General features: G+C 53.0%; 1 protein-coding gene across 2 annotated transcripts in view; it reads left to right on the plus strand.

Annotated features, from left to right (window-relative positions):
• Window positions 1-12,316, plus strand: part of LOC124777186 (adrenodoxin-like protein 1, mitochondrial) — an 85,433-nt gene that overhangs the window by 20,956 nt on the left and 52,161 nt on the right. For both annotated transcript variants that reach the window (XM_047252499.1, XM_047252500.1), the window contains exon 2: window positions 8,757-8,808. In XM_047252499.1, coding sequence (XP_047108455.1) covers window positions 8,757-8,808 — 52 coding nt within the window. The remainder of the gene's footprint in view (window positions 1-8,756; window positions 8,809-12,316) is intronic.

Below are 12,316 nucleotides of genomic sequence, written 5' to 3' on the forward strand. Positions count from 1 at the left end.
TGTTAGTTTACCATAGATGGTTATGCCCTAGCTAGCAGTGTCTTTGGCCACTTGTGTTTCCACCTGTGGTTGTGATCGTAGTTTCCCAGAATGAGGATGAAAGGATTGTTCGAGTGTCTCGAGTTCCTGTATAGTCGTGTGGCGTGTTTCTTGAATACTTCCTTGAGGGTATCAAGAAGCTTCTGTATTCCCTCACACAGAACCTTTTATTGCCAACATTTGCTTCATATTTAATGTAATTATTAGTAACTAAAATTGGTAGTAGTAAGTGATGTAGTACCAGAGAGCAATTTTCATTGAAGTTAAAAGTGGAAGACATCACAGCTGTGTACACCAACGTAGTTCTCACACTTTGAGGCATATACTAATGTGTGGATGGAGGCGGGAACTGGGGAAAGCAAGGTGGGAGCAGCTGCTTATGGTAGCCATTACCCTCCAGCATCTGCTGCAGTTTTTGTGTGTGTGTGTGTGTGTGTGTGTGTGTGTGTGTGTGTGTGTGTGGGGGGGGGGGGGGGACAGAGGAAAAAATTAGTCACCACAAGGGAAATGACATACTAGTACCATCTACAAGTACCTGTAGCCATGATAGTAACCTCAATTTGGCGAGGAAGAGAGACTGCAAGTTTATGCAGGTATGCTATATTGAGCTGAAACCACTCATCGATTGAAGTCCTGTGGAATTATCAAATTGTGATGATGCTGAGTGACATGCGTCAAATGTAGTTGCAAATATTTTCCATATGATTTGAACCGGGTAATTTAGTAGGTGAGTTGAGGTGTGACTTGGGGCTTCAGACAGAGAACATATAAGTGCAGCTGGATGAAGGGTGTGTCCACAGCATACTCATTATGAAGATATAGAAGAAAGGGCAAAACTTTCTCACTTAGACTGTTATAATAAACATCCTAGTTTATGTTCACAGCAATTGAATGATCACGCCAGTAGTTGTCATGGTGGGGGAGGGGGTGAGACCGATCCCCAAAACAACATAGACCATTTCTGGCCTAAACTGTATGCTCTCCACACTGCAGGTTAAACTCCTCATTGGGTCCTTGATACACTAATCTTCTTGAAGAGAAGATAAATCATGACTCTTTGTACCTCAGTGCAAACCTTTAGTCAACTGCTGTCTGGTTTCTGTGAGTCATTTAGCCCATTGAAGACTTGCAGTTTTATGCACCACTGTGAGCAACAATCATTTGTGAGATATCCAACTCCAAATGCCCAGTGCCTGCATTTCCCTTCCCCACGTTCACTTGGAAACTATTTGAGATGGACATTCATTCACTGACAGCAGCAGTTCCCATTGGCTTTGAAATGATTGTCATAGACAAGACATAACACATTGGACAATCCACATTGATATATCAACAAAATGTAGAAGTGCCTATGCAACATCCAAACACAATATTTCCTTTCTGCGACATCCCTGTGTTGACTCATTTCACTGCAGATTCCTACCCCTGCGGGTCCGGGGTAAGAATAGGCCCGAGGTATTCCTGCCTGTCGTAAGAGGCGACTAAAAGGAGTTTCAACCGTTTCGGCCTTCCATGTAATGGTCCCCCTTGGGGTTTGACCTCCATTTTTCAAAATTCTACAGAAGTACGAACCTTTTGGGGAAGGACACCTTACATGGTGTACCACTGGTCCTAAGTGCACTAAGACCTTGGCACTCAGCATTGCACCGGCGTTGTAACCATACCCACTATTCCTCAAATTGGGCCTAAACGCCTGATGGGTTGTCCAAGTTACGCCCATAGTGCATCTCCATCTGCACCAGCGATCATGATGGACTTTCCATGGCACCAGAAATCCAGCATGGTAGCCAGCCCGTTGTGGTGGGGTCGTCATGTACCCTCTAGGTTGTAGCCCCCTGACAACACAGGGATCGTACTGCCGATACCTGAGCTGCACCCTCCCCACGTCGGCCAAGGAGTAGATGCCCGTCTCCTTGGGGCATCAGGACTCCCGGCAATGGTCATCCTGCCAGGTGGCCCTTGCTGCGGCTGGGTGGCACCCGTGGGGAGAGCCCCTGGTCGGAGTGGGTGGTATCGGGGCGGACGTTTCGCAGATGAAACGTCAACATGTATCAGGTCGCTCTGCGGCTGAGTCTTTCAAAAGAAAAGGTACCGTTTCTAGTTCTGGTTCTCCTGCCCTTTCCCCCTTGGCCACTCCATGGGAGGAAGGACAGGCCCGCTGGCTTGGGGCGAAGTACTTCCCCCGCTATTTGGTCTGTTCTCGAACTGATGGGGGGGACGTTCGCCACCTCCAAGCCCATGTTCTTTGTTCAGCACATTGAGGACGTCTTCGGGGAAATCGAGGCTCTCAGCAAGATGCGTTCAGGGTCCGTTCTTCTCAAGACCACCTCCGCCACACAGTCGGCGGCGCTCCAGGCGTGCGACCGCCTAGGGGACATCCCAGTATCCATTGTCCCACATCTGGCACTAAATAGGACGCAGGGGGTTATTTTTCATCGTGACCTCCTGCTACAATCTGATGAGGAGCTCAGGGCCAACCTGGAGCGCCGAGGCGTGCATTTCGTCCGGCGAGTCCAGCGCGGCCCCAAAGACCGTCGCATTGACACCGGGGCCTTTATCCTCGCCTTCGAGGGGGACGTTCTCCCGGAGAAGGTAAAGGTGATGTGCTACCGGTGTGACGTGCGACCTTACGTCCCGCCTCCTATGTGCTGTTTTAGTTGTTTGCGCTTTGGGCACATGTCATCACGGTGTGAGGCTGAGCCCCTTTGTGGCGATTGTGGACGTCCTCTTCGTGAGGAACATACATGCACCCCACCACCTCGGTGCGTTAATTGTCCTGGCGTCCACTCGCCTAGATCCTCAGACTGGCCCGCATATCAGAAGGAGAAGAAGATACAAGAAATCAAAACTTTGGATCGGCTCTCTTATTCTGAGGCCCGGAAGAGGTACGACCGCCTCCATCCCGTGCCATTGACCACCTCGTTTGCCTCAGTTGTGTCCACTCCTTCCGCGGTATCCTCACCCCTATCCTGTCCCCCCTCCGCCTCCTCCGCCCATCAAGGGGCTCTGCCTCCGCCTCCCAAATCCCTCCCTTCCAAATCCTCCTCCCCCGTGGCCCCCACCCCCTCTGCCCAAGGGGCCACCCTTCCTCCTCCTCCTCCCCCCACACCACCTGAGAAGCGATCCTCTTCTCAGGCATCCATCGGGGAAACGTTCCGGACCCCAGCTTCCGAGGTCCGGCGTTCCAAAACGGACCCCGCACGTGAGGACCTTCTTCGGGTCCAGCCCACCATCCCTGTGCCTCCTCGGCCTTCCAAGAAGGCCTCCAAGAAGAAGTCTCTATCCCCCTCTCCACCCCGGCGCGTTTCGTCTGACGCTCCATCCGTGAGTCGCTGCTCCCGGCCGTCCTCAGTTTCGCCGGGACGCTCTGCTGCCAGGCGCTCCGCCGGCCTTTCGTCGGCAAATGATGCGGCCCGTCCTACACAACCAGGGACAGCGGCCGCAGCTGGCGACGAGTCGATGGAACCGGATCCGCCTCCCGTCGGTTGTAGCGTAGTTCCCTCGCAACCTGGCCCTCCGCGGCCGTCGAGGTGACCAGCTCTTCCCCCGTCTCGTTCCCCCAACCTTTTGACTAGCGATGGCGTTGTTTCATTGGAACATAAGAGGTACTCGATCTAATCGGGAGGAATTACAACTGCTCCTCCACCTGCACTGTCCGCTCGTCCTTGGTCTCCAGGAAACCAAGTTGCACCCGACTGACCGTATTGCCTTTACCCACTATACCTCGGAGCGGTATGACCTCACCCCTGTGGACGGTATCCCAGCTCATGGTGGGGTCATGTTGCTCGTTCGGGACGATGTTTATTACCATCCCATCCCATTGACCACCCCACTCCAAGCAATAGCTGTCCGCATTACTCTTTCTGCTTTTACTTTTTCAGTTTGTACCATCTACACTCCACCATCATTTGCTGTTAGTCGGGCTGACATGATGCACCTGATCGTTCAGCTTCCCCCGCCGTTTTTATTGTTTGGCGACTTCAATGCCCATCGTCCCCTTTGGGGCTCTCCTGCGTCCTGTCCAAGAGGCTCACTCTTGGCGGATGTCTTCAACCATCTCAATCTTGTCTGCCTCAATACCGGCGCCCCGACTTTCCTTTCGGACTCTACTCATACCTACTCCCACTTGGACCTCTCGATCTGTTCTGCCACTCTTGCCCGTCGGTTCGAGTGGTATGTCCTTTCTGACACCTATTCGAGCGACCACTTCCCCTGTGTCGTTCGTCTCCTGCACCACACCCCATCCCCACGTCCTTCGAGCTGGAACATACTGAAAGCTGACTGGGGACTGTACTCCTCCCTGGCGACCTTTCCGGACCACGATTTTCCCAGTTGTGACAGTCAGGTCGAATACCTCACGGCTGTTATCATCAATGCTGCCGAACGTTCCATTCCTCGTATTACTTCTTCTTCACGTCGCGTTTCCGTCCCCTGGTGGAACGAGGCTTGTAGGGACGCTATCCGTGCTCGACGACGTGCTTTACGCACCTTTCGCCGCCATCCTACGTTGGCAAATTGTATAGAATACAAACGACTCCGAGCGCAATGCCGTAGAGTCATCAAAGACAGCAAAAAAGCTTGTTGGGCCTCTTTCACCATCTCCTTTAACAGTTTCACTCCCTCTTCTGTCGTTTGGGGTAGCCTGCGCCGGCTGTCGGGCATTAAGGCCCACTCCTCGGTACCTGGCCTGACCTCAGGTAATGAGGTCCTTGTTGATCCTGTGCCTGTCTCCAACGCCTTTGGCCGCTTTTTCGCGGAGGTTTCAAGCTCCTCCCATTACCATCCTGCCTTCCTTCCCAGGAAAGAGGCAGAAGAGGCTCGGCGACCTTCCTTCCACTCGCTGAATCTGGAAACTTATAATGCCCCCTTTACTATGCGGGAACTCGAACGTGCGCTTGCACTGTCCCGGTCCTCTGCTCCGGGGCCAGATGCCATTCACGTTCAGATGCTGGCACACCTTTCTCCGGCGGGCAAAAGCTTCCTTCTTCGTACCTACAATCGCGTCTGGACCGAAGGTCAAGTCCCCATGCGTTGGCGTGACGCCGTTGTTGTTCCTATACCCAAACCCGGGAAGGATAGACACCTTCCTTCTAGTTACCGCCCCATTTCTCTTACAAGCTGTGTCTGTAAGGTGATGGAGCGCATGGTTAATGCTCGGTTAGTCTGGATTCTTGAATCTCGACGACTACTTACTAATGTCCAATGCGGCTTTCGTCGCCGCTGCTCCGCTGTTGACCACCTTGTGACCTTGTCGACATTCATCATGAACAACTTTTTGCGAAGGCGCCAAATGGTAGCCGTGTTCTTCGACTTGGAGAAGGCTTATGATACCTGTTGGAGAGGAGGTATCCTGCGCACTATGCACAGGTGGGGCCTACGCGGTCGCCTGCCCCTTTTTATTGATTCCTTTTTAACGGATCGAAAGTTTAGGGTATGTGTGGGTTCCGTATTGTCCGACGTCTTCCTCCAGGAGAACGGAGTGCCGCAGGGCTCCGTCTTGAGCGTAGCCCTTTTTGCCATAGCGATCAATCCAATTATGGATTGCATTCCACCTAATGTCTTAGGCTCTCTCTTTGTCGATGACTTCGCGATCTACTGCAGTGCCCAGAGAACATGCCTCCTGGAGCGCTGCCTTCAGCGTTGTCTAGACAGCCTCTACTCATGGAGCGTGGCAAATGGCTTCCGGTTCTCTGAAGAGAAGACAGTTTGTATCAACTTTTGGCGATATAAAGCGTTCCTTCCGCCATCCTTACATCTCGGTCCCGTTGTTCTCCCATTCGTGGACACAACTAAGTTTCTAGGGCTCACGTTGGACAGGAAACTGTGTTGGTCTCCACATGTCTCTTATTTGCCGGCCCGTTGTACACGTTCCCTTAATGTCCTAAGAGTTCTTAGCGGTTCATCTTGGGGAGCGGATCGCACTGTCCTGCTTCGCTTGTATCGGTCCATAGTCCGATCGAAGCTGGATTATGGGAGCTTCATCTACTCGTCCGCTCGGCCGGCCCTCTTATGCCGGCTCAACTCCATCCACCATCGGGGGATACGTCTTGCGACCGGAGCCTTCTACACTAGTCCTGTGGAGAGTCTTTATGCTGAAGCTGCCGAGTTACCATTGACCTACCGGCGCGACGTACTGCTGTGTCGGTATGCCTGCCGGCTGTTGTCTATGCCCGACCACCCCTCTTACGAGTCCTCCTTCGCCGATTCTCTCGACCGTCAGTACGGGTTGAATGTGTCTGCCCTGCTGCCCCCCGGAGTCCGCTTCCGTCGCCTGCTTCGACAATTAGATTTTGCCCTCCCTTCCACCTTCCAGAGAGGGTGAGAGCCCGACACCACCTTGGCTCCAGGCTCCGGTTCCTATTTATCTCGACCTCAGCTCACTCCCGAAGGAGGGTACTCCGGCTGCAGTGTATTGCATACGGTTTGTCGAACTTCGTGCTCGACTTGGCGGTCACACCTTTATTTACACCGATGCCTCCAAAACTGATGATGGTGTCGGCTGTGCCTTTGTCGTCGGGGCCGCCACCTTTAAATACCGGCTCCTCGACCAATGTTCCAGCTTTACGGCCGAGCTTTTTGCTCTCCATCAGGCCGTTCAGTATGCCCGCCGCCACCGCCATTCATCATATGTACTCTGCTCTGACTCACTCAGTGCTCTTCAGAGCCTTGGAGCTCCCTATCCGGTCCATCCCTTGATTCAACGGATACAGCAGTCCCTCCATTCTTTCGCTAATAATGGTGGTTCTGTCAGCTTTCTGTGGGTTCCCGGACATGTAGGAGTGCCTGGGAATGAGGCTGCGGATGCTGCAGCCAAGGCTGCAGTCCTCCTGCCTCGGCCAGCCTCCCATTGTGTCCCGTCATCTGACGTTCGTGGGGATGTATGTAAGAGGCTTGTGTCGTTGTGGTGGGATGCTTGGTCATCCCTCCAAGGAAACAAGCTCCGGGCAGTAAAACCGCTCCCCACTGCTAGGACAACATCCTCCCGACCATCTCGGCGTGAGGAGGTCCTTCTGACCAGGTTGCGGATTGGGCATTGCCGGTTTAGCCACCGCTACCTGCTCTCCGGTGATCCAGCCCCGCAGTGCCCTTGTGGTCAGGCATTAACAGTGCACCATGTTTTATTGTCGTGTCCCCGTTTTAGTCAATTTCGTGTTATCCTGTCCCTGCCATCTACTTTACCGGATGTTTTAGCTGATGACGCTCGAGCAGCTGCTCGTATTCTGCGTTTTATAACTTTAACTGGCTTGTCCAAAGACATTTAACTTTTTTACTTATTTTATCTGCATCTTTGTCATGTACTTCTGGTGTCCCCCCATCCCCTTGAGTTTTAGCAGATTCCATTTGCTCTAACACCAGTGACTGGGCACTAATGACCTCAGCAGTTGAGCGCCCTTAAACCCTAAAAAAAAAAAAAAACTGCAGATTCCGTACACACCATGTATCTGCTATGACTAATGTCACTAGTAGAGGATGACATGAATCTCTGTTACCAGTTCTACAACATATGCAGCACCCCATAATAATCACTGGGCTCATTTAAGGGGTGAATAGTAGGTTCATTGAGTGTAGATGGAGTTACTGCTTTTGTTGTCTAAAGTTATCCATGTTTTGTCTCATCTGAAGAAATATGTAAGTATATTAACAAGAAAGTACATATAATCAAAATTGTTAAGGCTTTCGTGGCCACTTGTTGACAAACTGCCTATTGGCTTCTGTCTCAGGTTCTTCGACCGACGTTCATCTAGTGATTTTTCTGACGTTTCGCCAGCACGAGTGGCTGGCATTGTCAAAGCTTCACCCTCCGTTGCCGGTGGTGAACTGGAGCCGAGCTCGCGGGCGCAGACTATATGTACCTAGCACGCCAACGTCCGAGGGCTTCTCCGCGGTCATTTCCAGTGCGGTTCTCCTCTTGCTACCTGCGACGGTCGTTCGCTGCAGTACGGGAAGCCAGGATCCGTTGACCTTAAGGCTTTCCTCATTCTTGTTCAAACTGTTCGCGTGTTTTTGTATTTCTACAGCTTCTCTGAACAAGCGCGTGTGATAGTACTTCTCTACAGCCAGAACTTCCATGTCGGCGAATTTTATTACGTGGTCGGTCTCATTGAGTGCGTGCTCCGCCATGGCCGATTTCTCCACCTGCCCCAACCTACAATGTCGGAATGACCCGACGATCCATCAACACCAGGATCAACGAGCATAAGCGACATTGTAGGTTGGGGCAGGTGGAGAAATCAGCCGTGGCAGAGCACACACTCAATGCGACCGACCACGTAATAAAATTCGCCGACACGGAAGTTCTGGCTGTAGAGAAGCACTATCACACGCGCTTGTTCAGAGAAGCTGTAGAAATACAAAAATACGCGAACAGTTTGAACAAGAAAGAGGAAAGCCTTAAGGTCAACGGATCCTGGCTTCCCGTACTGCAGCAAACGACCGTCGCAGGTAGCAAGAGGAGAACCGCACCGGAAATGACCGCGGAGAAGCTCTCGGACGTTGGCGCGCCAGGTACATATAGTCTACGCCCGCGAGCTCGGCTCCAGTTCACCACCGGCAATGGAGGGTGAAGCTTTGACAATGCCAGCCACTCGTGCTGGTGAAACGTCAGAAAAATCATTAGATGAACGTCGGCCGAAGAACCCGAGACAGAAGCCAATAGGCAGTTTGTACATATAATCATTTAGATCTTACATGATTTATTAGTTTGTTTGTATTTGCAGGTGTTTCCCATGGAGAATATGAATGGAAAGATCCACAGTCTGAGGAAGAAGTGTATGTATTTTACTTTAAACTTAAGAAATTAAAGTTGTATCTAAAACATTTGATGAGAAATATCATAACAAAAACGAAAGATAAAAACATGCATTAATTTGTTTTCAGTGTTGCCTGCATTGATCAAAATACAGTCCTCAAAAAGTTGCCCCCCTGCGGGTTCGGGGGTAAGAATAGGCCCGCGGTATTCCTGCCTGTCGTAAGAGGCGACTAAAAGGAGTCTCAAACGTTTCGGCCTTATGTGATGGTCCCCTCTCGGGTTTGACCTCCATCTATCTAAATTATTCCGAAGAGCGAGCCAATTGGGGAAGGGCACCTTACATGGTGCACTGTATCCTTCGTGCAATTCGACCTATAGCCGCCTTTCTCATCGTTGCAATGGTGTCCCGCTCGTTTTCGATCTCTTGGGCGATTACCACGCTGCACTCTGCAGTGTTTCTTTTAACTGTGACGACGACGTTGGCCATTTTTGCACCTAAGATCCAGCACGGTAGCCAGTCCGTTGTGGTGGGGTCGCCATGTACCCTCTTGGTTGTAGCCCCCTGACAACACAGGGATCGCTCTACTGATGCCTGCGCCGTTCACTCCCCACGTATGCCAAGGAGTAGATGCCCATCTCCCTGGGGCATCAGGACTCCCGGCAATGGCCATCCTGCCAGGTGGCCTTTGCTGTGGCTGGGTGGCGCCCGTGGGGAGGGCCCTTGGTCGGAGTAGGTGGCATCAGGGCGGATGACCCGCAATGAAGCGTGGTACATCATCTCTCGCTGGCGGCCAGCCGCCAGCAGTCTCTAAGCGTTCTCGGGCTCAGTTTAATGCTGAAAAGTACAATCCGAAAACGTTCCCCTCTCTGGCCACGCCGTGGGAGGAACGTAAATCTCAGGATGGCAGTAGCACTTATTCGCCCCGATTCTTAGTTTGTACGAGAGCTGATGGGGAGTCTTTTCTCTCAACAAAGCCTCAGTTCTTCGTCGAGCATTTAGAGGACAAGTTTGGGGAGGTGGAGGGCTTGTCAAAAATGCGCTCTGGATCGGTCCTGATCCAAACGGCATCCTCTGCACAGTCACGACGGTTACTTGCTTGTGACAAGTTGGGGGATGTTGCTGTTACGATCACACCGCATAAGAGTTTAAATATGGTCCAGGGAGTTATTTACCATAAGGACCTTCTTTTGCAGTCTGATGACGAGCTGCGCGCCAACTTAGAGCGCAGAGGTGTACATTTCGTCCGGCGCGTTCATCGGGGTCCGAAGGAAAATCAGATAGCTACCGGTGCCTTCATCTTGGCCTTCGAGGGTGATACGTTACCGGAAAAGGTCAAGGTGATGGTCTACCGATGTGACGTCAAGCCCTATATTCCTCCCCCGATGCGGTGCTTCAAGTGCTGGAAGTTTGGCCATATGTCTTCCCGCTGCACTTCCAGCCTCACATGTCGAGATTGCGGACGCCCGTCTCATCCCGATACTCCATGTGCCCCGCCTCCCATCTGTGTCAACTGCGGGGAGCACCATTCACCTTGCTCGCCAGACTGCAGCATCTTCCAGAAAGAACGCAAAATCATGGAATATAAGACCCTGGACCGACTGACTTATACTGAGGCCAAGCGGAAATACGACCGATTACATCCCGTGCGAATGACGTCATCCTACGCCGCCGCTACAACACCTGTGCTCGCCCCATCAGTTTCACGACTTCCAGCCAGCTCGATAACCAGTAAGACTCCTCCTGCCCCCTTGCCAGTGGGGGGCTCTACCCACCGGGTTGCTCCTGCGCCACCTACCTCAGGGGCAACACCATCCCCCCCATCAGGGACGTCCGTCCCTGCTTCTAAGCCGGAGAAGTGTCCAACTTCTTCGGCTTCTCACGCTCGCAAGGGGTCCCTCGGGTCCCTCCCTTCCCAGGTTTCCACCAGTGGGAAGGCTGACGACCGCCAGTGGCGTAAGTGCCCGCAATCAGCTGGTCGACGGGCTTCACGATCCTCCTCAGTCCCAGAGACTGAATCGGTGAAGCCCTCCCAGCCGGTTAAACCCAAGGAGCAGCGTGAGAAATCCAAGAAGAAGAGCTCTAAGCCCAAGGAACTCGCGGTGGCAGCCACCCCACCGCCACCTTACAGCTCTGCGTCTGAGGACGAGGTGGAGATCCTGGCGTCCGCTGAGGACCTAGAACTCGCCGGTCCCTCAGACGCCATGGATAACACTAGCACGGGTGCTCAATCGGAGGCAGCAGGTGACCCAGCGGCGTAATCTGCCTTCCCCGTCCCGTCACGCCTTTCTCAGCCATGGACAATACCATCCTCCAGTGGAACTGCAGCGGTTTCTTCCACCATCTCGCTGAGCTCCGCCAACTTATCAGCCTTCACCCTTTCTTCTGCATTGCTCTCCAGGAAACTTGGTTTCCAGCAATGCGAACCCCCGCCCTCCGTGGCTATCGGGGTTATTATAAGAACCGAGCAGCTTATGAAAGGGTGTCTGGTGGCGTCTGCATATATGTCCTTCACACTCTGCACAGCGAGTCTGTCCCTCTCCAGACGCCTTTAGAGGCTGTCGCTGTACGCGTGTGGACGCCACAGGCTGTTACCGTCTGCAGTCTTTACATCCCACCGGATGGTGATGTCTCGCAGCTTGTCCTGGCTGCACTGGTCGCCCAATTGCCGCCACCTTTCTTGCTCTTGGGCGACTTCAACGCCCATAACCCTCTGTGGGGTGGGTCAGTGGCAACAGGTCGAGGCGCCATCGTTGAGCATTTCTTGTCGCAGCTCGATCTCTCGCTGTTAAATGATGGTGCCTTCACACACTTCAGTGTGGCGCATGGCACCTCCTCCGCCATTGACCTTTCCATCTGTAGCCATGGCCTCTTACCGTCTGTCCAATGGAGTGTGCATGACGACCTGTGTGGTAGTGACCACTTTCCGATCTTTTTGTCACTACCACAGCGCCACTGTTCTGGGCGCCCTAGCAGATGGGCTATGAATAAGGCTGACTGGGACTTGTTCTCCTCCACTGCCGCTTTTGAGCCGCTCTCTACCGATGACATTGATGCGGTGGTTCAATCGGTCACCACCGGCATCGTTACTGCCGCCGAATCTGCCATTCCCCATTCCTGTGGGTCCCCTCGGCGGAAGGCTGTGCCTTGGTGGTCGCCTGAGATCGCTGAAGCGATTAAAGATCGCCGGCGGGCGCTCCAGCGTCACAAGCGACATCCCTCCCTCGACCACCTTATCGCCTTCAAACGGCTGCGTGCGCGGGCCCGCCTCCTTATCCGCCAGGGCAAGAAGGAGTGCTGGGAGCGGTATGTGTCCACGATTGGCCTCCATGTCACTCCCTCGCAGGTCTGGGCCAAGATTCGACGCGTCTACGGCTATCGGACCCCTGCCAGCGTCCCTGCGCTCTCACTGAATGGAGCCGTTTGTACCGACTCCGACGTCATTGCAAATCGCTTAGCAGAGCATTTTGCTATGAGTTCCGCTTCTGCGAATTACCCCCAGGCCTTCCGCTCCATTAAAGAGCGGCTGG

This window comes from Schistocerca piceifrons, chromosome 2, assembly GCF_021461385.2.
Source record: "Schistocerca piceifrons isolate TAMUIC-IGC-003096 chromosome 2, iqSchPice1.1, whole genome shotgun sequence".
Taxonomy (NCBI): Eukaryota; Metazoa; Arthropoda; class Insecta; order Orthoptera; family Acrididae; genus Schistocerca; species Schistocerca piceifrons.